Source organism: Ranitomeya imitator, chromosome 8 (assembly GCF_032444005.1).
Source record: "Ranitomeya imitator isolate aRanImi1 chromosome 8, aRanImi1.pri, whole genome shotgun sequence".
Classification (NCBI taxonomy): domain Eukaryota; kingdom Metazoa; phylum Chordata; class Amphibia; order Anura; family Dendrobatidae; genus Ranitomeya; species Ranitomeya imitator.
In genome coordinates this window covers 203,033,947-203,060,878 of record NC_091289.1, presented here as the reverse complement: position 1 = coordinate 203,060,878, position 26,932 = coordinate 203,033,947, and the positions used below count along the sequence as shown (strand labels likewise).

The following is a 26,932-nucleotide window of genomic DNA, read 5'->3' as shown; positions in this document are numbered from 1 at the left end:
CCCCCTCCTCCCCTCCTCCCCCTCCTCCCCTCCTCCCCTCCTCCCCCTCCTCCCCTCCTCCCCTCCTCCCCCTCCTCCCCTCCTCCCCCTCCTCCCCCCGCTCCTCCATCCCCCGTCACGCGCTCTAGCTTCCACCCGCAGTGGGCGGGACTCCCGCGATTTGTCTCCCCTGAGAGGGTTCCGTGCGTGCAGCGTGCTGACGTAAAAAACGTTACGTCTACCGGGCGGAGGGAACAAGAGCGATGAGGGCGGGGTGATCACGTGTCCGCAGTCAGGTGATTGGTGGGCGGGGATTGGCTGGAGGTGGTCAGCTGATGTCCTGGCCCGGCGCAGTCCGTGTCGCCTCCCGTCACCATGAGCGGTCACCTGCTGCTGTACTCCGGGGTCACCGCGGCCTTCTGGGCGACGCTGCTCCTCGTAGGTAAGAGCCTGCACATGCGCTGTGTGACCGCTCCTGTGTGTGGCCCCCGGGGGTCCGCAGTGTTCTCTCACGGCCCTGCTCTCAGCTGCTGTTCACACGGTAACGCCGAAACCGCGGGTGTAGTGCGTATTATATATATACGGGGAGCAGGTATACAGGGGTATATATATATATATACAGGGAGTGCGGGTATACAGTGTGTATATAGAGAGTGCGGGTATACAGTGTATATATATATATAGAGTGCGGGTATACAGTGTATATATAGAGAGTGCGGGTATACAGTGTATATATAGAGAGTGTGGGTATACAGTGTATATAGAGAGTGCGGGTATACAGTGTATATAGAGAGTGCGGGTATACAGTGTATATAGAGAGTGCGGGTATACAGTGTGTATATAGAGAGTGCGGGTATACAGTGTATATAGAGAGTGCGGGTATACAGTGTGTATATAGAGAGTGCGGGTATACAGTGTGTATATAGAGAGTGCGGGTATACAGTGTATATAGAGAGTGCGGGTATACAGTGTATATAGAGAGTGCGGGTATACAGTGTGTATATAGAGAGTGCGGGTATACAGTGTATATATAGAGAGTGCGGGTATACAGTGTGTATATAGAGAGTGCGGGTATACAGTGTATATAGAGAGTGCGGGTATACAGTGTGTATATAGAGTGCGGGTATACAGTGTATATAGAGAGTGCGGGTATACAGTGTATATAGAGAGTGCGGGTATACAGTGTATATAGAGAGTGCGGGTATACAGTGTGTATATAGAGAGTGCGGGTATACAGTGTATATATAGAGAGTGCGGGTATACAGTGTGTATATAGAGAGTGCGGGTATACAGTGTATATAGAGAGTGCGGGTATACAGTGTATATAGAGAGTGCGGGTATACAGTGTGTATATAGAGAGTGCGGGTATACAGTGTGTATATAGAGAGTGCGGGTATACAGTGTGTATACAGGGAGTGCGGGTATACAGTGTGTATATAGGGAGTGCGGGTATACAGTGTATATATAGAGAGTGCGGGTATACAGTGTGTATATAGAGAGTGCGGGTATACAGTGTGTATATAGAGAGTGCGGGTATACAGTGTGTATATAGAGAGTGCGGGTATACAGTGTATATAGGGAGTGCGGGTATACAGTGTGTATATAGAGAGTGCGGGTATACAGTGTGTATAGAGAGTGCGGGTATACAGTGTGTATAGAGAGTGCGGGTATACAGTGTGTATAGAGAGTGCGGGTATACAGTGTGTATATAGAGAGTGCGGGTATACAGTGTGTATATAGAGAGTGCGGGTATACAGTGTATATATAGAGAGTGCGGGTATACAGTGTATATAGGGAGTGCGGGTATACAGTGTATATATAGAGAGTGCGGGTATACAGTGTGTATATAGAGAGTGCGGGTATACAGTGTGTATATAGAGAGTGCGGGTATACAGTGTGTATATAGAGAGTGCGGGTATACAGTGTGTATATAGAGAGTGCGGGTATACAGTGTGTATATAGAGAGTGCGGGTATACAGTGTGTATATAGAGAGTGCGGGTATACAGTGTGTATATAGAGAGTGCGGGTATACAGTGTGTATATAGAGAGTGCGGGTATACAGTGTATATAGGGAGTGCGGGTATACAGTGTGTATATAGAGAGTGCGGGTATACAGTGTGTATATAGAGAGTGCGGGTATACAGTGTGTATATAGAGAGTGCGGGTATACAGTGTGTATATAGAGAGTGCGGGTATACAGTGTGTATATAGAGAGTGCGGGTATACAGTGTGTATATAGAGAGTGCGGGTATACAGTGTGTATATAGAGAGTGCGGGTATACAGTGTATATAGGGAGTGCGGGTATACAGTGTGTATATAGAGAGTGCGGGTATACAGTGTGTATATAGAGAGTGCGGGTATACAGTGTGTATATAGAGAGTGCGGGTATACAGTGTGTATATAGAGAGTGCGGGTATACAGTGTGTATATAGAGAGTGCGGGTATACAGTGTGTATATAGAGAGTGCGGGTATACAGTGTGTATATAGAGAGTGCGGGTATACAGTGTGTATATAGAGAGTGCGGGTATACAGTGTGTATATAGAGAGTGCGGGTATACAGTGTGTATATAGAGAGTGCGGGTATACAGTGTGTGTATAGAGAGTGCGGGTATACAGTGTGTGTATAGAGAGTGCGGGTATACAGTGTGTGTATAGAGAGTGCGGGTATACAGTGTGTGTATAGAGAGTGCGGGTATACAGTGTGTATATAGAGAGTGCGGGTATACAGTGTGTATATAGAGAGTGCGGGTATACAGTGTGTATATAGAGAGTGCGGGTATACAGTGTGTATATAGAGAGTGCGGGTATACAGTGTGTATATAGAGAGTGCGGGTATACAGTGTGTATATAGAGAGTGCGGGTATACAGTGTGTATATAGAGAGTGCGGGTATACAGTGTGTATATAGAGAGTGCGGGTATACAGTGTGTATACAGGGAGTGCGGGTATACAGTGTGTATATACAGGGAGTGCGGGTATACAGTGTGTATATAGAGAGTGCGGGTATACAGTGTGTATATATAGAGTGCGGGTATACAGTGTGTATATAGAGAGTGCGGGTATACAGTGTGTATATAGAGAGTGCGGGTATACAGTGTGTATATAGAGAGTGCGGGTATACAGTGTGTATACAGGGAGTGCGGGTATACAGTGTGTATATAGAGAGTGCGGGTATACAGTGTGTATACAGGGAGTGCGGGTATACAGTGTGTATATAGAGAGTGCGGGTATACAGTGTATATATAGAGAGTGCGGGTATACAGTGTGTATATAGAGAGTGCGGGTATACAGTGTGTATATAGAGAGTGCGGGTATACAGTGTGTATATAGAGAGTGCGGGTATACAGTGTGTATATAGAGAGTGCGGGTATACAGTGTGTATACAGGGAGTGCGGGTATACAGTGTGTATATACAGGGAGTGCGGGTATACAGTGTGTATATAGAGAGTGCGGGTATACAGTGTGTATATAGAGAGTGCGGGTATACAGTGTGTATATAGAGAGTGCGGGTATACAGTGTGTATAGAGGGAGTGCGGGTATACAGTGTGTATATAGAGAGTGCGGGTATACAGTGTGTATATAGAGAGTGCGGGTATACAGTGTGTATATAGAGAGTGCGGGTATACAGTGTGTATACAGGGAGTGCGGGTATACAGTGTGTATATAGAGAGTGCGGGTATACAGTGTATATAGAGAGTGCGGGTATACAGTGTGTATATAGAGAGTGCGGGTATACAGTGTATACAGGGAGTGCGGGTATACAGTGTGTATACAGGGAGTGCGGGTATACAGGGAGTGCGGGTATACAGGGAGTGCGGGTATACAGTGTGTATATAGGGAGTGCTGTGTATATGTACACACATACGCGCACACACACACACACATGTATATATACACACACACACACACACACACACAAGTGTATATACACACACACACACACACACACACACATGTATATACACACACACACGTATACACACACACACATGTATATACACACACACACGTATACACACACACACACACACACACACACACACACACACACACACACACACACTTCATGTAGAATCCACGGGGACTTCCTCCTCAGTCCTCGGCTTGTTCTTTCCTGTCCCTCGTTCCGCTTTTCTTCTTCCTCTTTTTGTGTCCTGGCCGTGAGCCTCTGTCCCCCATGTTATCCGTGTGTCGGGGGGCTCGGTGCCCGGCCGTCATTTCCCACAGTACCCTGTGTCCCCTGGGGGCTGATCAGCCTCTGCGCAGTGACGGAGCCGCCTCTGCAGCCTTCAGTCAGGGTCACCCACAACACAGCCCCCACCCACCTGCTGTGTTTGGGGTAAACGCCACCCGGGAGGGTCCGATGTGCTGAGTTATAAGGTGACATGAAAACTCTTATTACACATGATGAGCGGGCGGAGGGGTCACACTACAACAGCGGCCACGAGGGTCGTCACAGATACAAGAATCAGCCGAGCAGAAATGTCACTGGAGACGGATCCACCGATGACGTTCTCCACCCGGATGGGGCGATTATGTCCTGTACATACATTACATGTCAGTATCGTGGTTTCCAAGGAGATGATCGAGAAATGATTAATAGAATTGTGTGTAGTACAAGCGTTTCCACACATCCCCACCACCGTGGCTGCGACATTATCTGCCAGACTCCACGGGACCTGTGCACACTGTACACCCCCGACCCTGCTCAGGTCAGAAAAAACTCCCTGCAAATCATGTGTTCGACTCCAGAGCTGCACTCACTATTCTGCTGGTGCAGTCACTATGTACATACATTACATTACTGATCCTGAGATACATCCTGTATAATACTCCAGAGCTGCACTCACTATTCTGCTGGTGCCAGTCACTGTGTACATACATTACTGATCCTGAGTTACATCCTGTATTATACTCCAGAGCTGCACTCACTATTCTGCTGGTGCAGTCACTGTGTACATACATTACATTACTGATCCTGAGTTACATCCTGTATTATACTCCAGAGCTGCACTCACTATTCTGCTGGTGCCAGTCACTGTGTACATACATTACATTACTGATCCTGAGATACATCCTGTATTATACTCCAGAGCTGCACTCACTATTCTGCTGGTGCAGTCACTGTGTACATACATTACATTACTGATCCTGAGTTACATCCTGTATTATACTCCAGAGCTGCACTCACTATTCTGCTGGTGCAGTCACTGTGTACACACATTACATTACTGATCCTGAGTTACATCCTGTATTATACCCCAGAGCTGCACTCACTATTCTGCTGGTGCAGTCACTGTGTACATACATTACATTACTGATCCTGAGTTACATCCTGTATTATACTCCAGAGCTGCACTCACTATTCTGCTGGTGCAGTCACTGTGTACATACATTACATTACTGATCCTGAGTTACATCCTGTATTATACCCCAGAGCTGCACTCACTATTCTGCTAGTGCAGTCACTGTGTACACACATTACATTACTGATCCTGAGTTACATCCTGTATTATACCCCAGAGCTGCACTCACTATTCTGCTGGTGCAGTCACTGTGTACATACATTACATTACTGATCCTGAGTTACATCCTGTATTATACTCCAGAGCTGCACTCACTATTCTGCTGGTGCAGTCACTGTGTACATACATTACATTACTGATCCTGAGTTACATCCTGTATTATACCCCAGAGCTGCACTCACTATTCTGCTGGTGCAGTCACTGTGTACATACATTACATTACTGATCCTGAGTTACATCCTGTATTATACCCCAGAGCTGCACTCACTATTCTGCTGGTGTAGTCACTGTATACATACATTACATTACTGATCCTGAGTTACATCCTGTATTATACTCCAGAGCTGCACTCACTATTCTGCTGGTGTAGTCACTGTGTACATACATTACATTACTGATCCTGAGTTACCTCATGTATTATACTCCAGAGCTGCACTCACTATTCTGCTGGTGCAGTCACTGTGTACATACATTACATTACTGATCCTGAGTTACATCCTGTATTATACTCCAGAGCTGCACTCACTATTCTGCTGGTGTAGTCACTGTGTACATACATTACATTACTGATCCTGAGTTACCTCATGTATTATACTCCAGAGCTGCACTCACTATTCTGCTGGTGCAGTCACTGTGTACATACATTACATTACTGATCCTGAGTTACATCCTGTATTATACTCCAGAGCTGCACTCACTATTCTGCTGGTGCAGTCACTGTGTACATACATTACTGATCCTGAGTTACATCCTGTATTATACCCCAGAGCTGCACTCACTATTCTGCTGGTGCAGTCACTGTGTACATACATTACATTACTGATTCTGAGTTACATCCTGGATTATACCCCAGAGCTGCACTCACTATTCTGCTGGTGCAGTCACTGTGTACATACATTACATTACTGATCCTGAGTTACATCCTGGATTATACCCCAGAGCTGCACTCACTATTCTGCTGGTGCAGTCACTGTGTACATACATTACATTACTGATCCTGAGTTACTCCGTGTAATAATCTAGTTGTCGTCTTTGAACTGATTCTAATTTCTTAATCCGGTCCCTGCGATCCCCTCAGTCCCCCACTGATCCTCCCGAGAACGGATCCCCGCTGCTCCCAGTACATCCTCCTGGAACGGATCCCTGCCGTCCCCCCGCTGCTGCTCCCGGTACACCTCCCCGCCGTACCCCCCCCCCCCCCCCCGGTACACCTCCCCGCCGTCCCCCCCCCCCCCCCCCCCCCGGTACACCTCCCCGCCGTCCCCGCCCTCCCCCCCCCGGTACATCTCCCTGCCTTCCCCCCCGGTACATCTCCCCTGGACGGATCTCTGATCTTGTGTTGTCTCCTCGCAGGTACCTGTTACACCATCTTTGATCTGGGCTTCCGCTTTGATGTCGCCTGGTAAGTGGTGCGATGTTTGTGGGTCGCCTGGTTGTGGGGGACGTGGTGTCTGCTGAGCAGTGTCGCCACCTCACGTTACACAGCGGCTCTGGTGTCTGACTTTCCCGATCCAATTTTTGTAATTACAGGATTTTCTGCACATGAGTTGCAAAAACATTTTTTTTTTTTATCCGACAACCGTTGTTCCTCGGCATCCTGGGAAGATGCTGCCATTACGTCTGTGTGACATCACGCCGTCCCAGCCGCCCTCCATGTTCTATTGCCAGCACAACGTGTCTCCATTAACGACTGTCGCATGTGTCTACCTGTAGTAGTGTGCGTGTGCCAGTGTCTGCCTGCGGCAGTGTGTGCGTGTGCCTGTGTCTGCCTGTGGCAGTGTGTGCGTGTGCCTGTGTCTGCCTATGGCAGTGTGTGTGTGTGTGTGTCTGTGCCTGTGTCTGCCTGCGGCAGTTTGTGTGTGCCTGTGTCTGCCTGTGACAGTGTGTGCCTGTGTCTGCCTGCGGCAGTGTGTGCCTGTGCCTGCGGCTGTGTCTGCCTGTGGCAGTGTGTGTGTGCCTGTGTCTGCCTGCGGTACTGTGTGTGTGTGTGCCTGTGTCTGCCTGCGGTACTGTGTGTGTGTGCCTGTGTCTGCCTGCGGCAGTGTGTGTGTGCCTGTGTCTGCCTGCGGCAGTGTGTGTGTGCCTGTGTCTGCCTGTGGTAGTGTGTGTGTGTGTCTGCCTGCGGTAGTGTGTGTGTGTGTCTGCCTGCGGTAGTGTGTGTGTGTGTGTGTGTGTGTGTCTGCCTGCGGTAGTGTGTCTGGATATTACACGATGGGGCGAGGAGGGCTGTCTGGGGTACAGCATTACGTGATGGGGGGGAGGAGGGCTGTCGGGGGTGCAGCATTACGTGATGGGGGGGAGGAGGGCTGTCGGGGGTACAGCATTACGTGATGGGGGAGGAGGGCTGTCGGGGGTGTAGCATTACGTGATTGGCCGAGGAGGGCTGTCGGGGGTACAGCATTACGTGATGGGGGGAGGAGGGCTGTCGGGGGTATAGCATTACGTGATGGGGGGAGGAGGGCTGTCGGGGGTGCAGCATTACGTGATGGGGGGAGGAGGGATGTCGGGGGTACAGCATTACGTGATGGGGGAGGAGGGCCGTCGGGGGTGCAGCATTACGTGATGGGGGGAGGAGGGATGTCGGGGGTACAGCATTACGTGATGGGGGGAGGAGGGCTGTCGGGGGTACAGCATTACGTGATGGGGGAGGAGGGCTGTCGGGGATGCAGCATTACGTGATGGGGGGAGGAGGGATGTCGGGGGTACAGCATTACGTGATGGGCCGAGGAGGGCTGTCGGGGGTACAGCATTACGTGATGGGGGGAGGAGGGCTGTCGGGGGTACAGCATTACGTGATGGGGCGAGGAGGGCTGTCGGGGGGGTGCAGCATTACGTGATGGGGGGAGGAGGGCTGTCGGGGGTACCGCATTACGTGATGGGGGGAGGAGGGCTGTCGGGGGTACATCATTACGTGATGGGGGAGGGGGAGGAGGGCTGTCGGGGGGTGCAGCATTACGTGATGGGGGGAGGAGGGCTGTTGGGGGTACAGCATTACGTGATGGGGGAGGGGGGCTGTCGGGGGTGCAGCATTACGTGATGGGGGGAGGAGGGATGTCGGGGGTACAGCATTACGTGATGGGGGGAGGAGGGCTGTCGGGGGTACAGCATTACGTGATGGGGGAGGGGGAGGAGGGCTGTCGGGGGTGCAGCATTACGTGATGGGGGGAGGAGGGCTGTCGGGGGTACAGCATTACGTGATGGGGGAGGGGGAGGAGGGCTGTCGGGGGTGCAGCATTACGTGATGGGGGGAGGAGGGCTGTCGGGGTACAGCATTACGTGATGGGGGGAGGAGGGCTGTCGGGGGTACAGCATTACGTGATGGGGGGAGGAGGGCTGTCGGGGGTACAGCATTACGTGATGGGGGAGGGGGAGGAGGGCTGTCGGGGGTGCAGCATTACGTGATGGGGAGGAGGGATGTCGGGGGTGCAGCATTACGTGATGGGGGGAGGAGGGCTGTCGGGGGTACAGCATTACGTGATGGGGGAGGGGGAGGAGGGCTGTCGGGGGTGCAGCATTACACGATGGGGGGAGGAGGGCTGTCGGGGGTACAGCATTACGTGATGGGGGGAGGAGGGCTGTCGGGGTGCAGCATTACGTGATGGGGCGAGGAGGGCTGTCGGGGGTGCAGCATTACGTGATGGGGAGGAGGGATGTTGGGGGCGCAGCATTACGTGATGGGGCGAGGAGGGCTGTCGGGGTGCAGCATTACATGATGGGGGGAGGAGGGCTGTCGGGGTGCAGCATTACCTGATGGGGAGGAGGGATGTCGGGGGTGCAGCATTACGTGATGGGGGAGGAGGGATGTCGGGGGTACAGCATTACGTGATGGGGCGAGGAGGGCTGTCGGGGGTGCAGCATTACGTGATGGGGGGAGGAGGGATGTCGGGGGTGCAGCATTACGTGATGGGGAGGAGGGATGTCGGGGGTGCAGCATTACGTGATGGGGGAGGAGGGCTGTTGGGGTGCAGCATTACGTGATGGGGGGAGGAGGGATGTCGGGGGTGCAGCATTACGTGATGGGGCGAGGAGGGATGTCGGGGGCGCAGCATTACGTGATGGGGCGAGGAGGGATGTCGGGGGTGCAGCATTACACGATGGGGGGGGGAGGAGGGCTGTCAGGGGTGCAGCATTACGTGATGGGGCGAGGAGGGCTGTCGGGGGCGCAGCATTACGTGATGAGGGAGGAGGGATGTCGGGGGCGCAGCATTACGTGATGGGGCGAGGAGGGATGTCGGGGGCGCAGCATTACGTGATGGGGCGAGGAGGGATGTCGGGGGTGCAGCATTACACGATGGGGGGGGAGGAGGGCTGTCAGGGGTGCAGCATTACGTGATGGGGGTGGAGGGATGTCGGGGGCGCAGCATTACGTGATGGGGCGAGGAGGGATGTCGGGGGCGCAGCATTACGTGATGGGGCGAGGAGGGATGTCGGGGGCGCAGCATTACACGATGGGACTGGAGGTGACACTGGCTCAGCTTCCTCTCCTGTGTGCTGGTGACTTTGTGGGGAGGTCGGTGTTCCCCTCCCCCATGTTTTCGGTGTCCGCTCCTTGCTGTTTACACACAACAGGCGGGTGGCGTCACCCGGTGCCGGCTGGATCCTGTGTGTTTGCTGTGGGCTGTGATGTGGCCTCTCGCCTGCTGGGGACCGGTGGGTGCAGGACTCGCTGTCAGGGAATTGTAGGTTACAGGGGACCCTGTGCCCAGGTATGCGGGGGGCAGCGACGGTAATCGTGGCCCTTCTGGTCCGTGCAGAGGCCGCAGCGCTGTACATCTGCCCCATTGTGACACGCGGCTCCTTGGTATCGGCCCTGTGGTGGGCCCTGTGGTGGGCCCTGTGGTGGGCCGCCGCCGCCCGACCCCACACACTCAGCGCTGCAGTAATGGAAGTAGAAAAATCCAGATCACAAAAGTCCAATAGAAACATAAATTATTAATAGTCATTGAAACAAATTCTAATTCTGGGCATTGTAGTGCGTGGCCTCTATATGGAGGCGTGGGGTCACACCGCCCGCGCGTTTCTACCACCACGTGTGTCCTTACACCCCGTACATTACACCCAACCGGAAATACTCGCTGTCTGCCGGGTTCGGTGCTTTCACTCATTTATTGCCATCAGTCACAATCAGTCAAGTGTTGAAAAAAAACGGATCTGTTGCGGATTGTGAAAACTGATGCAACGGATCCATTTTTCCACCAGATCCCAAAAAAATGGAGCATGCTGAGTTTAAAAATAATGGAATCTGTCGCCAGATTCCGTCATTTGATGGATCCGGCACCATAGGGTTCTATTGTAGCAAACGTCGAGAGGCAACGGATCCGGCGCTGTCTGGTTTTTCGCCGGAGACAAAAAAAATTAACTTTGTTTTTACCGCCGCCTGGTTGCTGCCTCTCACCCGCCCCGCGGACACGGCGCTGGTTGCTGCCTCTCGCCCGCCCCGCGGCACTGCACTGGTTGGTGCCTCTCGCCCGCCCCGCGGCATTGCACTGGTTGGTTGCCTCTCGCCCGCCCCGCGGACACGGCGCTGGTTGCTGCCTCTCGCCCGCCCCGCGGCACTGCACTGGTTGGTGCCTCTCGCCCGCCCCGCGGCATTGCACTGGTTGGTTGCCTCTCGCCCGCCCCGCGGACACGGCGCTGGTTGCTGCCTCTCGCCCGCCCCGCGGCACTGCACTGGTTGCTGCCTCTCGCCCGCCCCGCGGCATTGCACTGGTTGGTTGCCTCTCGCCCGCCCCGCGGACACGGCGCTGGTTGCTGCCTCTCGCCCGCCCCGCGGCACTGCACTGGTTGGTGCCTCTCGCCCGCCCCGCGGCATTGCACTGGTTGGTTGCCTCTCGCCCGCCCCGCGGACACGGCGCTGGTTGCTGCCTCTCGCCCGCCCCGCGGCACTGCACTGGTTGGTGCCTCTCGCCCGCCCCGCGGCATTGCACTGGTTGGTTGCCTCTCGCCCGCCCCGCGGACACGGCGCTGGTTGGTTGCCTCTCGCCCGCCCCGCGGCACTGCGCTGGTTGGTTGCCTCTCGCCCGCCCTGCGGCACTGCACTGGTTGGTGCCTCTTGCCCGCCCCGCGGCATTGCACTGGTTGGTTGCCTCTCGCCCGCCCCGCGGACACGGCGCTGGTTGCTGCCTCTCGCCCGCCCCGCGGCCTCTCGCACTGCACTGGTTGGTTGCCTCTCGCCCGCCCCGCGGCACTGCACTGGTTGGTGCCTCTCGCCCGCCCCGCGGCACTGCGCTGGTTGGTGCCTCCCGTCCCGCGGACACGGCGCTGGTTGGTGCCTCCCGTCCCGCGGACACGGCGCTGGTTGGTGCCTCCCGTCCCGCGGACACGGCGCTGGTTGGTGCCTCTCGCCCGCCCCGCGGCACTGCACTGGTTGGTGCCTCTCGCCCGCCCCGCGGCACTGCACTGGTTGGTGCCTCTCGCCCGCCCCGCGGCACTGCGCTGGTTGGTGCCTCCCGTCCCGCGGACACGGCGCTGGTTGGTGCCTCCCGTCCCGCGGACACGGCGCTGGTTGGTGCCTCCCGTCCCGCGGACACGGCGCTGGTTGGTGCCTCTCGCCCGCCCCGCGGCACTGCACTGGTTGGTGCCTCTCGCCCGCCCCGCGGCACTGCACTGGTTGGTGCCTCTCGCCCGCCCCGCGGCATTGCACTGGTTGGTTGCCTCTCGCCCGCCCCGCGGACACGGCGCTGGTTGCTGCCTCTCGCCCGCCCCGCGGCACTGCACTGGTTGGTGCCTCTCGCCCGCCCCGCGGCACTGCACTGGTTGGTTGCCTCTCGCCCGCCCCGCGGACACGGCGCTGGTTGGTTGCCTCTCGCCCGCCCCGCGGCACTGCACTGGTTGGTTGCCTCTCGCCCGCCCCGCGGCACTGCACTGGTTGGTGCCTCTCGCCCGCCCCGCGGCATTGCACTGGTTGGTTGCCTCTCGCCCGCCCCGCGGACACGGCGCTGGTTGCTGCCTCTCGCCCGCCCCGCGGCACTGCACTGGTTGGTTGCCTCTCGCCCGCCCCGCGGCACTGCACTGATTGGTTGCCTCTCGCCCGCCCCGCGGCACTGCGCTGGTTGGTGCCTCTCGCCCGCCCCGCGGCACTGCGCTGGTTGGTGCCTCTCGCCCGCCCCGCGGCACTGCGCTGGTTGGTGCCTCCCGTCCCGCGGACACGGCGCTGGTTGGTGCCTCCCGTCCCGCGGACACGGCGCTGGTTGGTGCCTCCCGTCCCGCGGACACGGCGCTGGTTGGTGCCTCCCGTCCCGCGGACACTGCGCTGGTTGGTGCCTCCCGTCCCGCGGACACGGCGCTGGTTGGTGCCTCCTCTTTCTTAATTGACCCATTTCTCTCCCAGGTTCCTCACGGAGACGTCTCCGTACATGTGGGCCAACCTGGGCATTGGACTGGCCATCTCTCTCTCTGTGGTGGGCGCTGCATGGTGAGTGACCGCAGTGTTCAGGACGTCTTGGCTGCATATTTTCTGGCGTGCCTCCATGTGTCTCCTCTGTTGTCTTAGGGGGATCTACATCACTGGCTCCAGCATCCTGGGTGGAGGGGTGAAAGCCCCACGGATTAAAACTAAGAATTTGGTCAGGTAAGGTGTCCGCTAATATTGGACCGGAGACCTCTGCTGCCGACGCTTGACCTGAGCTTTCTTCTCCTAGTATCATTTTCTGCGAGGCGGTCGCGATCTATGGGATCATCATGGCGATTGTGATCAGCAACATGGTGGAGGTAAGAGCGGCTCCCGCATTGTGGCCAGACCACGACGCTGGCCGGTGTGCTCAGGCGGCTCCTCGCAGCGGGGGAGCTTCACATGACTGCCCGTGCTGCTTCCTGTCCATTTATTGTGGCGGTCAGTCCATTACTGGTGGCAGTGGAGGCTACAGAGGCTTCTGTATGAAGTGTGGAGGATAACCATGGCTTTTTTGTGTTTCAGCAATTCAAAGCGAATACTCCCGAGACGATTGGGAACAAGAACTACCACGCAGGTGAGTCCAGACAATGGCCCTCCTCCTCCTCCGCGTCCAGCAGCACAGCTGCTAATCTAGGCCAGTGTTCCCCAACTCCGGTCCTCAACAGCCACCAACAGGTCATGTTTTCAGGATTTCCTTAGTATTGCACAGGTGATAATTGCATCACCTGTGCAATACTAAGGAAATCCTGAAAACCTGACCTGTTGGTGGCTGTTGAGGACCGGAGTTGGGGAACACTGATCTAGGCTATGAGGGCAGCATGTCCTCAGCAGCTCGTCTTGGGGTCCTGCTCCTGTCTCGCTGCCCCGCAGTGACCTCCAGACTGGCCGCTCATGGTACGATAGATTTATTGTTGGGGCTGGTCACAGACTGGGACGGCCTGTCCTGCATTCTACTTCTTCATCACAGGGGGCAGTATTCTATAGGTCCTGTCCTAGACATGACACGTTCCCCATGAGGTCGTGCTCCGCTGCGCCGTGCCCTGATCCTCCTGTGACTTTTCAGGGTTTTCCATGTTCGGTGCTGGCCTGACGGTGGGCTTCTCCAACCTGTTCTGTGGGATCTGTGTGGGGATCGTGGGCAGCGGAGCGGCTCTCGCTGATGCGCAGAATCCCAGCCTCTTTGTGAAGATTCTGATCGTGGAGATCTTCGGCAGCGCAATTGGGCTTTTTGGGGTGATTGTCGCCATCTTGCAGGTACGTCCGCTTATTCACATCTTAGAATCCTAGAATGTCAGAGTTGGATGAGACCCTCGGGGTTGTTGTGTGCAACCCCCTGATTAATGCAGGCGTCACTACACCATCTCAGACAGATGTCTGTCCGGCCTCTGTGTGAAGACTTCCATTGATGGAGAACTCACCACCTCTCGTGGCCGCATGTTCCACTCACCCTCACTGTCACCCTCCTAATATCTAATCTGTGTCTCCTCCTTTTCTGTTTCATCCCATTCCTTCTCGTGTTTCTATATGCAGATGAGAATAATGATGATCCTTCTACACTGTGAAAGCCCTTCAGATATTTGTAGACAGCTATTAAGTCTCCTCTTAAGCTTCTTTTTTGCAGCTAAACATTCCCAGATCCTGTAACCTTTCCTCGTAGGACATACTTTGCAGTCCACTCACCATTCTGGACGCTCTTCTCTGAACTTGCTCCAGTTTTTCAATGTCTTTTATATAATGTGGAGCCCAGAACTGGACCCAGTATCCAGATGAGGCCTGACCAAGGAGGAGTAGAGGGAGATAATGACTTCACGTGATCTAGCTAGACTCTCTGCTTCTGTTAATACATCCCAGAATTGTATTTGCCTTTTTTGCTGCTGCATCACACTGTTGACTCATGTGCAGTCTGTGATCTATTAGTATACCCAAGTCTTTTTCACACGTGTTCTTCCTTAGTTCTATTCCTCCCATTCTATAGATGTAATTTTTGTTTTTTTGCCCAGATGTAGAATCTTGCATTTCTCTCGGTAAATCCCTCTCTATTAGTTGCTGCCCATTGTTCAGGCTTATCTAGATCCTTCTGAATCCTTTCTCTGTCTCTAGTGTTGGCTATCCCTCCTAGCTTTGCATCGTCTGCCAAATTCCCAGCCACCTTTACTTCCTCAACCATTTCCCCCTTGTTGATAAGGCTTCTTTCACACTTCAGTTGTTTGGCGTCAGTCTGTTCCGACATTGTGACGGATCCGTCAAAATTGTTGAGCAAACGGTTCTAACGGATCCGTTTTTTTGACGCATCCGTGTATCTGGGAAAAGTATGTACTTTTTGGAGCATGCTCAATCGAAAAAGCGGATTGGGACGACGGATCCGCCAAATGACGGTCGCGATGGATCCGTCGCCCATAGGCGGCCATTCTATGAAATGGCGGACGCGACGGATCCGTCACGAACCGCCATTTTGGCGCAGACAAAAAACGTTGCAATGTCCGTCAATGTCTAGACAACGTCCGCCAAATTTCGACGGATCCGTCACATGGCGGATGGAATGGACGACAATCCGTCGCTAATGCAAGTCTATGGGAAAATAGCGGATCCGCCAAAAAAAAAATGGCGGATCCGCTATTTGACGAAAACGGCGGATTCAAACTGACGCCAAAAGACTGAAGTGTGAAAGAGGCCTAAGAATTGAGTCAAAGATTGCAGATCCTCTTTTTCTCTCTTCTACCTTTTGGAAGATAAAGTTGTCAGCAAGAGAAGATAAAAATTCTTTGAACCCAGGTAGTTTTGCCTGGGGGAGATTCCCAACAAATATCTGGACAATTAAAATATCCCATGATCACGATGTCGCATACACTTTTTTTTTTTTTTTTTTAACTACAAAGACATCTGATGTAAGATGAGTTCATCCATAGCTTCAGTCTGTCTAGGTAGTCAATAGTAAACACCTACAATAGTGTTCTTTCTGCTCTTCTTTCCTTATATTCTTACCCATACAGTTCCTACAGAGCTACCAGTCTCTGAAGCTTGGATCTCTATGGAGATATGTTTTCCTAACCTAACATCTTCTTGGGCTCGATTCTACCTTGTTGGTGCCTCAGATCCTCTGTCCTTCAGTGAGTTTTGCTCCGATCTGTCTGACTTGTTGGTATTTTACATTTTGTTTTTTCTTTCTGATTGATTTTCAGACATCCAAGGTAAAGATGGGAGATTGAAGAGCAGCGTGGCCGCCGCTGCTGATCGCTCCGTCTCTGGAGAGGACAAATATTCCGTGGCCTGTGGCCGCTCTTCCTCCCGTCTGGTTGTATTTGCCCCCCACACGTGCCGTCCCCTGGTGTATATAATCTTATCCGGTTTTAGCTTCTGTGATGATAAATCTATAGATTTGTGTGTGGAGATTTATTTAATATAAAATTGGTCCCTTCTGTTCGAGAGGCGGCACCGACCCTCCCCCCCCCCTCCTTCCCAGAGTATTGCAATAATATGGTCAAGTGATTGTTGTGTGTGACCCCCGGAAATGCTTCTCCTTGTGGAGACCACCAGCTGCTGTACAGACGTATACATGTGCTGGACAACAACCCCCATCCTCCAGAGCAGACTGTAGTGTGGCTTTTATCTCTGATCATGCGACAAGTCTTGCAGCAGCGAGCACTGACTTAATGGCTCCACCAGGTGGCACTAGAGCTGTAGTTTCCCTCTGGGCGGCTCGTCTGCACGCGCTATTACTCTCTGTCTTCATCCCGATATTAAATGTTCTGTGAACTCCCTGTATATTGTGTGCTGTGTATTAACTGCAGGAAGGATGCGGGTCTGTGCGAGGACACCAGCGGGGCCTGCTGTCAGCAGAGGGGCTCTGTATACTGACGGGGGGTGCCACTAGACTGGTACCTGTGGGGGGCCTCCCCGAGACTGGTACCTGTGGGGGTGCCGAGACTGGTACCTGTGGGGGGCCTCGCCGAGACTGGTACCTGTGGGGGACCTCCCCGAGACTGGTACCTGTGAGGGGAGGGGGTGCCGAGACTGGTACCTGTGGGGGGCCTCCCCGAGACTGGTACCTGTGGGGGTGCCGAGACTGGTACCTGTGGGGGGCCTCCCCGAGACTGGTACCTGTGGGGGGCCTCCCCGAGACTGGTACCTGTGAGTGGAGGGGGTGCCGAGACTGGTACCTGTGGGGGGCCGTGCCGAGACTGGTACCTGTGGGGGGCCTCCCCGAGACTGGTACCTGTGGGGGGCCTCCCCGAGACTGGTACCTGTGGGGGGCCTCCCCGAGACTGGTACCTGTGGGGGGCCTCCCCGAGACTGGCACCTGTGGGGGAGCCTCCCCGAGACTGGTACCTGTGGGGGGCCTCCCCGAGACTGGTACCTGTGAGGGGAAGGGGTGCCGAGACTGGTACCTGTGGGGGGCCTCCCCGAGACTGGTACCTGTGGGGGGCCTCCCCGAGACTGGTACCTGTGAGGGGAGGGGGTGCCGAGACTGGTACCTGTGGGGGGGAGGGGGTGCAGAGACTGGTACCTGTGGGGGGCCTCCCCGAGACTGGTACCTGTGGGGGGGGAGGGGGTGCAGAGACTGGTACCTGTGGGGGGGCCTCCCCGAGACTGGTACCTGTGAGGGGAAGGGGTGCCGAGACTGGTACCTGTGGGGGGCCTCCCCGAGACTGGCACCTGTGAGGGGAAGGGGTGCCGAGACTGGTACCTGTGGGGGGCCTCCCCGAGACTGGCACCTGTGGGGGGCCTCCCCGAGACTGGTACCTGTGAGGGGAGGGGGTGCCGAGACTGGTACCTGTGGGGGGGAGGGGGTGCAGAGACTGGTACCTGTGGGGGGGAGGGGGTGCAGAGACTGGTACCTGTGGGGGGCCTCCCCGAGACTGGTACCTGTGGGGGGGGAGGGGGTGCAGAGACTGGTACCTGTGGGGGGGCCTCCCCGAGACTGGTACCTGTGGGGGGCCTCCCCGAGACTGGTACCTGTGAGGGGAGGGGGTGCCGAGACTGGTACCTGTGGGGGGGAGGGGGTGCAGAGACTAGTACCTGTGGGGGGGAGGGGGTGCAGAGACTGGTACCTGTGGGGGGGCCTCCCCGAGACTGGTACCTGTGGGGGGCCTCCCCGAGACTGGTACCTGTGAGGGGAGGGGGTGCCGAGACTGGTACCTGTGGGGGGGAGGGGGTGCAGAGACTGGTACCTGTGGGGGGGAGGGGGTGCAGAGACTGGTACCTGTGGGGGGCCTCCCCGAGACTGGCACCTGTGGGGGGGCCTCCCCGAGACTGGTACCTGTGGGGGGCCTCCCCGAGACTGGTACCTGTGGGGGGGAGGGGGTGCAGAGACTGGTACCTGTGGGGGGCCTCCCCGAGACTGGCACCTGTGGGGGGGCCTCCCCGAGACTGGTACCTGTGGGGGGGCCTCCCCGAGACTGGTACCTGTGGGGGGGCCTCCCCGAGACTGGTACCTGTGGGGGGCCTCCCCGAGACTGGTACCTGTGAGGGGAGGGGGTGCCGAGACTGGTACCTGTGGGGGGGAGGGGGTGCAGAGACTGGTACCTGTGGGGGGGAGGGGGTGCAGAGACTGGTACCTGTGGGGGGCCTCCCCGAGACTGGCACCTGTGGGGGGCCTCCCCGAGACTGGCACCTGTGGGGGGCCTCCCCGAGACTGGCACCTGTGGGGGGCCTCCCCGAGACTGGCACCTGTGGGGGGAGGGGGTGCAGAGACTGGTACCTGTGGGGGGCCTCCCCGAGACTGGCACCTGTGGGGGGGAGGGGATGCCGAGACTGGTACCTGTGGGGGGAGGGGGTGCCGAGACTGGTACCTGTGGGGGGGGAAGGGGTGCCGAGACTGGCACCTGTGGGGGGAGGGGGGACCTCCCTAGCCTAGTACCTGTGGGGGCCGGGCAGTATGTGTAGGGGGATCTCTGGAGCCGGGACCTGTGGGGGGCTCTCCCTGGTATCTGCGGAGCTGGGCAGAGATGGAGATACCCCTAGACAAGTATCTGCGGGGGTCTCCCCAAGACTGGTATCTGCGAGGGCCTGGTAATGGGGGGATCCTAGACTGGTGAGGAGATCCGGTGGGGTCGTGGGCACCTTAGTCCACCAGCATGGAGCAGGGACCGTCCCACAGAACGGCCGCTCTCCCTCTTACCGTGGGCACACCGCTCCTCGGACCCCACAGGGTGAGGGAGCAGTGGGCAATGCTTTCCTGTAACACATCCCCCAGATGGTGCACACTACAGGGTCTCGCCCTTCTGACCCTCCGAGATATCGGCGGCTGGGACTTCACATCTTCCAGGGTCACCTGTGATGCACAGAGAGGAGGTAGCGACAAGCGTAGGACGCTCCATTGACCCGTCCCGATTTTTTTTTTTTTTTGATTTTATTTTTTATTTTTTTTAAATCCTAAAATTAATAAAAGCACTATGTTGTGCCCATAAATAAATATTATGAACAACAACCTAAGTACAAACATTTGCTATTGCCACGTCCAGAACATCCCGACCTATAACACTGTCCCTCTACTTTACCCCTTCAGTGAGCAGCGTAAAGAAAAGGACAAAGTGAGGCAAAAAGGAAGTTTTATCATCATACCGCCAAAAAGAAAGTGCAATGACCAAGAGCTCACATGTAAATAACCGTGGCACCGCTGAAAACCGCATCTTGTCTCGCAATAAGCGAGCCGCCATACGGCTCCGTCAGCAGAAAAATATAAAAGTTATACTCCTCAGAGCAAAGCAATGCAAAAACAATTAATTTTTGTATAAAATAGTTTTTTTTTGTGTAAAAGCGTCAAAACATAAAAAAAATGATATAAATGAGGAATCGCTGTCATCGTACTGACCCGCGGAAAGGTATAAAAAAAACATAAAAACTATTCCTGAATTGCCGGTTGTTCATTCTACCTCACAAAAATCTGAATACAAAGCGATCAAAAAAGTCACGTGCCCGAAAATGGTACCAATAAAAATATCAGCTCGTCCCGCAAAAAACAAGACCTCACATGAGTCTGTGGGCCGAAATATGGAAAAATGATGGCTCCCAAAATGTGGTGATGGAGAAACTAGTGGTCACAATAAGGGGAAGTTCACAGTCGGCGTGTTTTTCATACTAATTTTCAGCTGCTTTTTACAGAACCAGCAGAGCCCATGAGACTCCAGAAATTGGTTTTGTGTGATCAGGATTTTGTGCTTTGCTGTGTTTTTTTGGACATAGAGCATGACACTTCTTTCAGCGTTTTTCACCCATTGATTTGAATGGATGGTGAAAAATCGCTGCAAATACGCAGGTTGACCATTTTTTGCAGCGTATTTGCTGCAGAAAAGTTAAGGACAGCCGGATGTGCCACACTCGGCTCTGCTGCATCTAGATGGCAGGCTGCATGGTGCGTTCATACAGCCCATCATCCAGCAGAGCGGACCCCATTCACTTGTATGGGGGTCCGACAATACAGTGTTTGACACGCTGTCATATGCATGAGCGCGGCAAACACCGCTTCTGATCGGAGAGGATTATTTCAGAGAGCCACACTGTTAAATGACAGCAGGAGCACTCACCTCTCATCACTGGTGTCAGCTGATGGGACTACTGCTCCCATCATCCGACACCTACAGCCGCTAATTACAGTGACAGCAGGAGCGGATGATGGGAGTTTTCATCTGCCGCTCCTGCTCTATAAATAATTAAAAAACAAACCCGGCGTGAGTTCCCCCCTAATTTTGATAACCAGCCAGACAAAACTCACAGCTGGGGGCTGCAACCCTCAGCTTCAGCAAGGCTGGTTATCAAGAATAGAGGGGTCCTCACGCTTTTTTTTTAATTTAAATAAATAATTTAAAAACCGGTGTGGGGTCCCCCTCATTTTTGACAACCAGCCTTGCTAAAACTCACAGGTGTGGGCTGGTATTCTCAGGCTGGTATGGGCCATTGATATAGGCCCCCGAGCCTAAAAACAGCTGCCCAGAAAAGGCGCATCTATTAGCTGCGCCAATTCTGGTGCTTTGCCTGGTTCTTCCTACTTGCCCTGTAGAGGTGGCAAGTGGGGTAATGAGGGGTTAATGTCACCTTCCCATTGTAAAGTGACATTAAGCCGGCTTAGTAATGGAGAGGCGTCAATAAGAACCTATCCATTACTAGTCCTGTAGTAATTAAAGGGTTAAATAAACACACAGACATGCAGAAGACACAGTCTTTTAATAAAATAAAAAAACACCACACGGTTTTGACCATCTTTTAATTATTCTGCCATTCCAGGCGAAGCCATTGATCTTCTAAAATAAAATAAAAATCCCAAAGTCCGGTATACTCCCTGCTCCGTCGTAGTCCGATATACCGAGTGTCCCACGTAGTATCTGGGGGAGATAAAGCTGCTAATGAGACCACCCCCGGCTGTAAGTACTGGGGAATGGATGAGGCGCAGTAATGAGCGGTGACGTCACTGAGCCTGCGCCCGCTCACTGCCTGATCGGAGGAAACCTCTGCACCGTGGGAAATGCCGGGGAGGAGGATACCGCAGGTAATCTATCTATTCTATCTATCGATTTGTTCTAGTTTCTTTTTGTTTGTTTTTATTCTGTGTTCACTCAACTTTATTGGTATGCACAAACAGAAAAAAAAAGCACCTAAACCTGCATTTTTGACTCAGCTTCTTTCCTGCCAAGATGATCAGGTTTTGCTGCAGAAAAAAAACGCCATGTGTGAACTTACCCTAAAAAGCATCTTTTAGTGTGACAGCAGCCAAACATAAAAACCCGCTATAAATCTGGTAACGCTGTAATTGCACCGATCCGAAAAATAAAGTCGCCTAATCACATACCACACGAGGAATGGCGTAAAAAAATAAATCCAATTCTTCACCTGCTGTCTTTTTTTTCTGCCTCCCAAAGATCGTAGTAAGGCTTGGTGCACATTTATCCTGCGCTCTGCGCTGAGCGCTTACATTGGGGTTACCGTATAAATCTCTGAAATACGTGATTCAGACGGAACCCCCAGAGGAAGATTCCATATAATGAGGCAGATGGAGGCACTGTGGGCTTCATAGGACCTGTGATCCGGCGTTGTCTGTCTTTGTAGGCGTGCAAAAAAGTGCCATCTGCCACAGTTTTGTGGACTTCTGAAAAGGAGACCGCTGAGCAGAGGCCAGACGGAGTCCAGAGTACCTCTGCTGCCTCATTATAGTGAATGGATCCCTCTGGGGTTTCATCTGTCACATCACTCAGAGATTTAGATGGAAACCCCGATGTAAGTGCTCAGCGTAGAACACAGGATAAATGTGATCCCAAATGTTATGTAAGGCTACTTTCACACTTGCGTCGGTACGGGGCCGTCGCAATCCGTCGGCCTGATGTACCGAGGGACAGTGTGCTAAATGTAGCACAACATGGGCAGCGGATGCAGTTTTACAATGCGATGAGTGGGAAGAAGGGGGCGGAGTTTCACCCGCTCATGCGCGGTCGAAAATGGCGGACATGTCGCAAAAAAAAGTTACATTGAATTTCTTTTGTGCGTCGTGTCCGCCAAAAACACGATGCCTCCGTTGCACGACAGATGCGACGTGTGGCAATGCGTCGCTAATGCAAGTCTATGGAGAAAAAACGCATCCTGTGGGCAACTTTGCAGGATGCGTTTTTTTCTCCAAAACGAAGCATTACGATGTAGCCCAAACGACGGAAGTGTGAAAGTAGGCTAAAATGTTCCCAATAAAAGCTTCAACTCAATCCACAAAAAAAAGCAAGTCCCCACTCAGGTCCGTCATCTGTTAACGGAGATATAAGGGGCTTCCACGTTACTGGTAGCACAAAGGCTCTGGAAAAGTGAAATTCCTTCCCCGCCAAAAGAAATTCAGGAAATTCTGCACTCCCAAATCCAAATGCCCCCTCCCTTCTGAGCCCCAGTGTGCCTAAAACACATTTAGCGCCCACATGTTTGGCATTTCTGTAGTGATGAGAGCCTACCTAAAGGTACCGTCACACTTAGCGACGCTGCAGCGATACCGACAACGATCCGGATCGCTGCAGCGTCGCTGTTTGGTCGCTGGAGAGCTGTCACACAGACCGCTCTCCAGCGACCAACGATGCCGGTAACCAGGGTAAACATCGGGTAACTAAGCGCAGGGCCTCGCTTAGTAACCCGATGTTTACCTTGGTTACCATCCTAAAAGTAAAAAAAAACAAACACTACATAGTTACCTACCGCTGTCTGTCCTCCAGCGCTGTGCTCTGCACTCCTCCTGTGTTTGTTTTTTTTAACTTTTATGCTGGTAACCAGGGTAAACATCGGGTTACTAAGCGTGGCCCTGCGTTTAGTTACCCGATGTTTACCCTGGTTACCAGTGAAGACATCGCTGAATCGGTGTCACACACGCCGATTCAGCGATGTCTACGGGGAGTCCAGCGACGAAATAAAGTTCTGGACTTTGTTCCCCGACCAGCGATCTCCCAGCAGGGGCCTGATCGCTGCTGCCTGTCACACTGGACGATATCGCTAGCGAGGACGCTGCAACGTCACGGATCGCTAGCAATATCGTCTAGTGTGACGGTACCTTTACTTATGGGTGCCGGTCTCAAGAAGCACGGGCTGTGTATAATGTACTGGTGACTGCAGCGTACTGGTGACTGCAGCGTACTGGTGACTGCAGCGTACTGGTGACTGCAGCGTACTGGTGACTGCAGCGTACTGGTGACTGCAGCGTACTGGTGACTGCAGCGTACTGGTGACTGCAGCGTACTGATGACTGCAGCGTACTGATGACTGCAGCGTACTGGTTACTGCAGCGTACTGGTGACTACAGCGTACTGGTTACTACAGCGTACTGATGACTGCAGCGTACTGGTTACTACAGCGTACTGGTGACTGCAGCGTACTGGTGACTGCAGCGTACTGGTGACTGCAGCGTACTGGTGACTGCAGCGTACTGGTGACTGCAGCGTACTGGTGACTGCAGCGTACTGGTGACTGCAGCGTACTGGTGACTGCAGCGTACTGGTGACTGCAGCGTACTGGTGACTGCAGCGTACTGGTGACTGCAGCGTACTGGCGACTGCAGCGTACTGATGACTACAGCGTACTGGCGACAGCAGCGTACTGATGACTACAGCGTACTGGCGACAGCAGCGTACTGGTTACTACAGCGTACTGATGACAGCAGCGTACTGGTTACTGCAGCGTACTGGTGACTGCAGCGTACTGGTGACTGCAGCGTACTGGTGACTGCAGCGTACTGGTGACTGCAGCGTACTGGTGACTGCAGCGTACTGGTGACTGCAGCGTACTGGTGACTGCAGCGTACTGGTGACTGCAGCGTACTGGTGACTGCAGCGTACTGGTGACTGCAGCGTACTGGTGACTGCAGCAGCAGTTTGCAATTTTCACTATAATGCGACCCATCTGTCCAAACCTAAGGTATCTCCAGAACTGTCTTCACCATGTCCGGTTTAAAGGCAAGTCCAAATCTGGAGTCGAGTCCAAATAGACTAATAGAAGCAAGAGGAATCATGTCCAACATCGTCCTGAAGATAAAAGGGCCCCCAGAAGATGATCATGTCAGATCTACTGCAATCATCAATAAGAAATCCTGTTCAGAGCGGCGTCCGAGCCACAGGACCAATCGGAGGAGCTAAAAACAGTCGGCAAAAATAGAAGACGTTGAAGAAACCCGTTAGAATCCAGGGGAGATCATTATAAGAGACATCTTGGTGCAGACTTTGAAAAGACCCTTATAAGAATGTCCTAGGGCACACAAGGATGAGACCAGAGGAAGACCTCTATAGCACAGATGGTTAGGAGGGCACCTGCCAGATAAGAAACGATATTAGTATCATAAAGACACACACACAAAAATATACAACCTCAAATCAGAAAAAATGTATATATATAACACAATAAAGAGACAATCAAAAACATCCCAACCCCTAAAAAACGTGTAAGGATCCTTTGCTACAGAAAAGAATTGAAACCAAAGTTTTTGTGGAGACCCACTGGAGTCACCGTGTTGAGCTGGTAAATCTCGCGGCTCTGAACTTGGGCCAAGGATCTGGACAAATCCCACCACGCATACCCAAAGACCCTCTGTGGCCATGTCCTGCAACCTACCTGAATCACAATTATGAAAACGCCTAGATGTCTGCGAACAGTCTTTAGATGTCCATCTCCCTGTGCTGTCTTGGCCTTTTCGATCTGTCTAACATGTTCGCAAATTCTGATTTTCAGTTTGCAAGTACTCATGCCAAGGTAGATTTTTTTTTTACAGGGGCATAATAAGGCACCCCAATCTTACTTGGGCACCATCCACAGGAGTGCTCTGATGGTATCTTGTATAATGTCTGTCACGGATCCCTACTCCGTGGTGTCACTAATTCGTCACATGCCCGCTCTCACACATGACTTGGGGTTGTGCCTGCAAGGGTTAAGGTACTGTTACACATAACGATATCGTTAACGATATCGTTGCTTTTTGTGACGTAGCAACGATATCGTTAAGGAAATCGTTGTGTGACAGCGACCAACGATCAGGATCCTGCTGGGTGATCGTTGGTCGCTGAGGAAAGTCCAGCACTTTATTTCGTCGCTGGATCTCCCGCTGACATCGCTGGATCGGCGTGTGTGACACCGATCCAGCGATGTCTTCACTGGTAACCAGGGTAAACATCGGGTTACTAAGCGCAGGGCCGCGCTTAGTAACCCAATGTTTACCCTGGTTACCAGCGTAAACGTTAAAAAAACAAACTACATACTTACCTTCACCTGTTTGTCCCCGGCGCTCTGCTTCTCTGCACTCCTCCTGCATCCTGTGTCAGCGCCGGCCAGTCGGAAAGCACAGTTGCGCTTAGCAACCCGATGGTTACCGGGGACTTCGGGATCGTTGGTCGCTGGAGAGCTGTCTGTGTGACAGCTCTCCAGCGACCAAACAGCGACGCTGCAGCGATCGACATCGTTGTCGGTATCGCAGCGTCGCTAAGTGTGACGGTACCCTTAATCTATCTCCCCACTGTCAGTCCAGTATTCAACCTCTGTCCTATGCTGTAATGGGAGCATAAATCACACACCGACCCAGGCCACACACCCACTCATACGCGCTGCCACCACTCACCGAATACACGGGCAATGAGTCCCAGAAATAATAATACTAATAAAAATATGTCTATCACTCATAAGGCTCACACACCTTTAGGCTATGGATTCTTTTAGCACATTCAAGGTTCAACTTGTTAAAGTTTTATACTTTGATCACAAAAGGGTCAGTGCTTACAATAAGAAAAGGTATAAAAATATGATAATAAAAAGACATACAACTTATGCAGAACAGTATCAAAATAAACAGGGGAAAACTTACAGAAAATCATGTAACTGGTAGTTGCTTTCTGCTCCCTTAGGGTAGGAAGAATGTAGATTGGATCACACCAGCTTCTTAGGCTGCCCCCATCATGTGAACACAATTCTCTGTCGGCAGCCTAAATTTATAACTTTGGTCTGAGGTCAGGTTTCTAGACCGGCCCCTCAGGTTAATATCATAATTGCGGGCTGTTTGATTGGCCACGGCCGCTCTACTAATGAATATATTATTTTCTCTTTTGAGACACATGTGAAAAGGTTCTCAGGAATAGATCACCTCAGGCTGCAATTAGCATCTCCCCTCCAAGACCTAGGAGGTGCCAAATGTTACCTTCTTCTTGGCTCTAGCTAGACCTCCTGGTGAGATATGGAGACGCAATAGGAAGTACCTATTAACACCTAGGTGCGACTTGCCTTCAGGACCGATGTTACATTATCACTAGTCACACATATAACCCTAGACATGTCACTACACACACACATATATATATATATACACACACACATATTTCACCACAATGTCAAAACTATCCCTAAAGAGGGAGCCATGACCTGGGAGCTATCCTGTAATGTGTTCCTGGCTATGGTTTTGTAAAGAGTCTCAGGTTCTTTGGAACATCGAAGATATATAGCCAGACCCTCACTGGTGGCTTCAGATGGTAGAGTTTCCTTTGGATGGCATAGAAGGTTTTGCAGGCCTTGTCCTTCAGGGTCTCTATGGCTTGGATGATATATG

General features: G+C 53.2%; 1 protein-coding gene across 1 annotated transcript; it reads left to right on the top strand.

Annotated features, from left to right (window-relative positions):
* The first annotated feature begins 171 nt into the window (after nt 1–171).
* On the top strand, nt 172–16,662 carry ATP6V0B (ATPase H+ transporting V0 subunit b). The gene is made up of 8 exons (XM_069735863.1): nt 172–421; nt 6,861–6,909; nt 12,838–12,921; nt 13,000–13,077; nt 13,148–13,217; nt 13,423–13,474; nt 13,964–14,154; nt 16,080–16,662. Exons 1-8 carry the CDS (start codon nt 355–357, stop codon nt 16,104–16,106), a joined length of 618 nt encoding a protein of 205 aa, XP_069591964.1. The 5' UTR covers nt 172–354; the 3' UTR covers nt 16,107–16,662.
* Nucleotides 16,663–26,932: the final 10,270 nt, after the last annotated feature.

What these genes read in the sequence shown, in the direction of transcription:
- ATP6V0B (XM_069735863.1), top strand. Translation starts at nt 355, where the DNA reads ATGAGCGGTCACCTGCTGCTGTACTCCGGGGTCACCGCGGCCTTCTGG. An exon ending in AAAACTAAGAATTTGGTCAG is followed by an intron (nt 13,078 to 13,147) that starts GTAAGGTGTCCG and finishes TTCTTCTCCTAG; the next exon opens with TATCATTTTCTGCGAGGCGG. An exon ending in GAACAAGAACTACCACGCAG is followed by an intron (nt 13,475 to 13,963) that starts GTGAGTCCAGAC and finishes GTGACTTTTCAG; the next exon opens with GGTTTTCCATGTTCGGTGCT.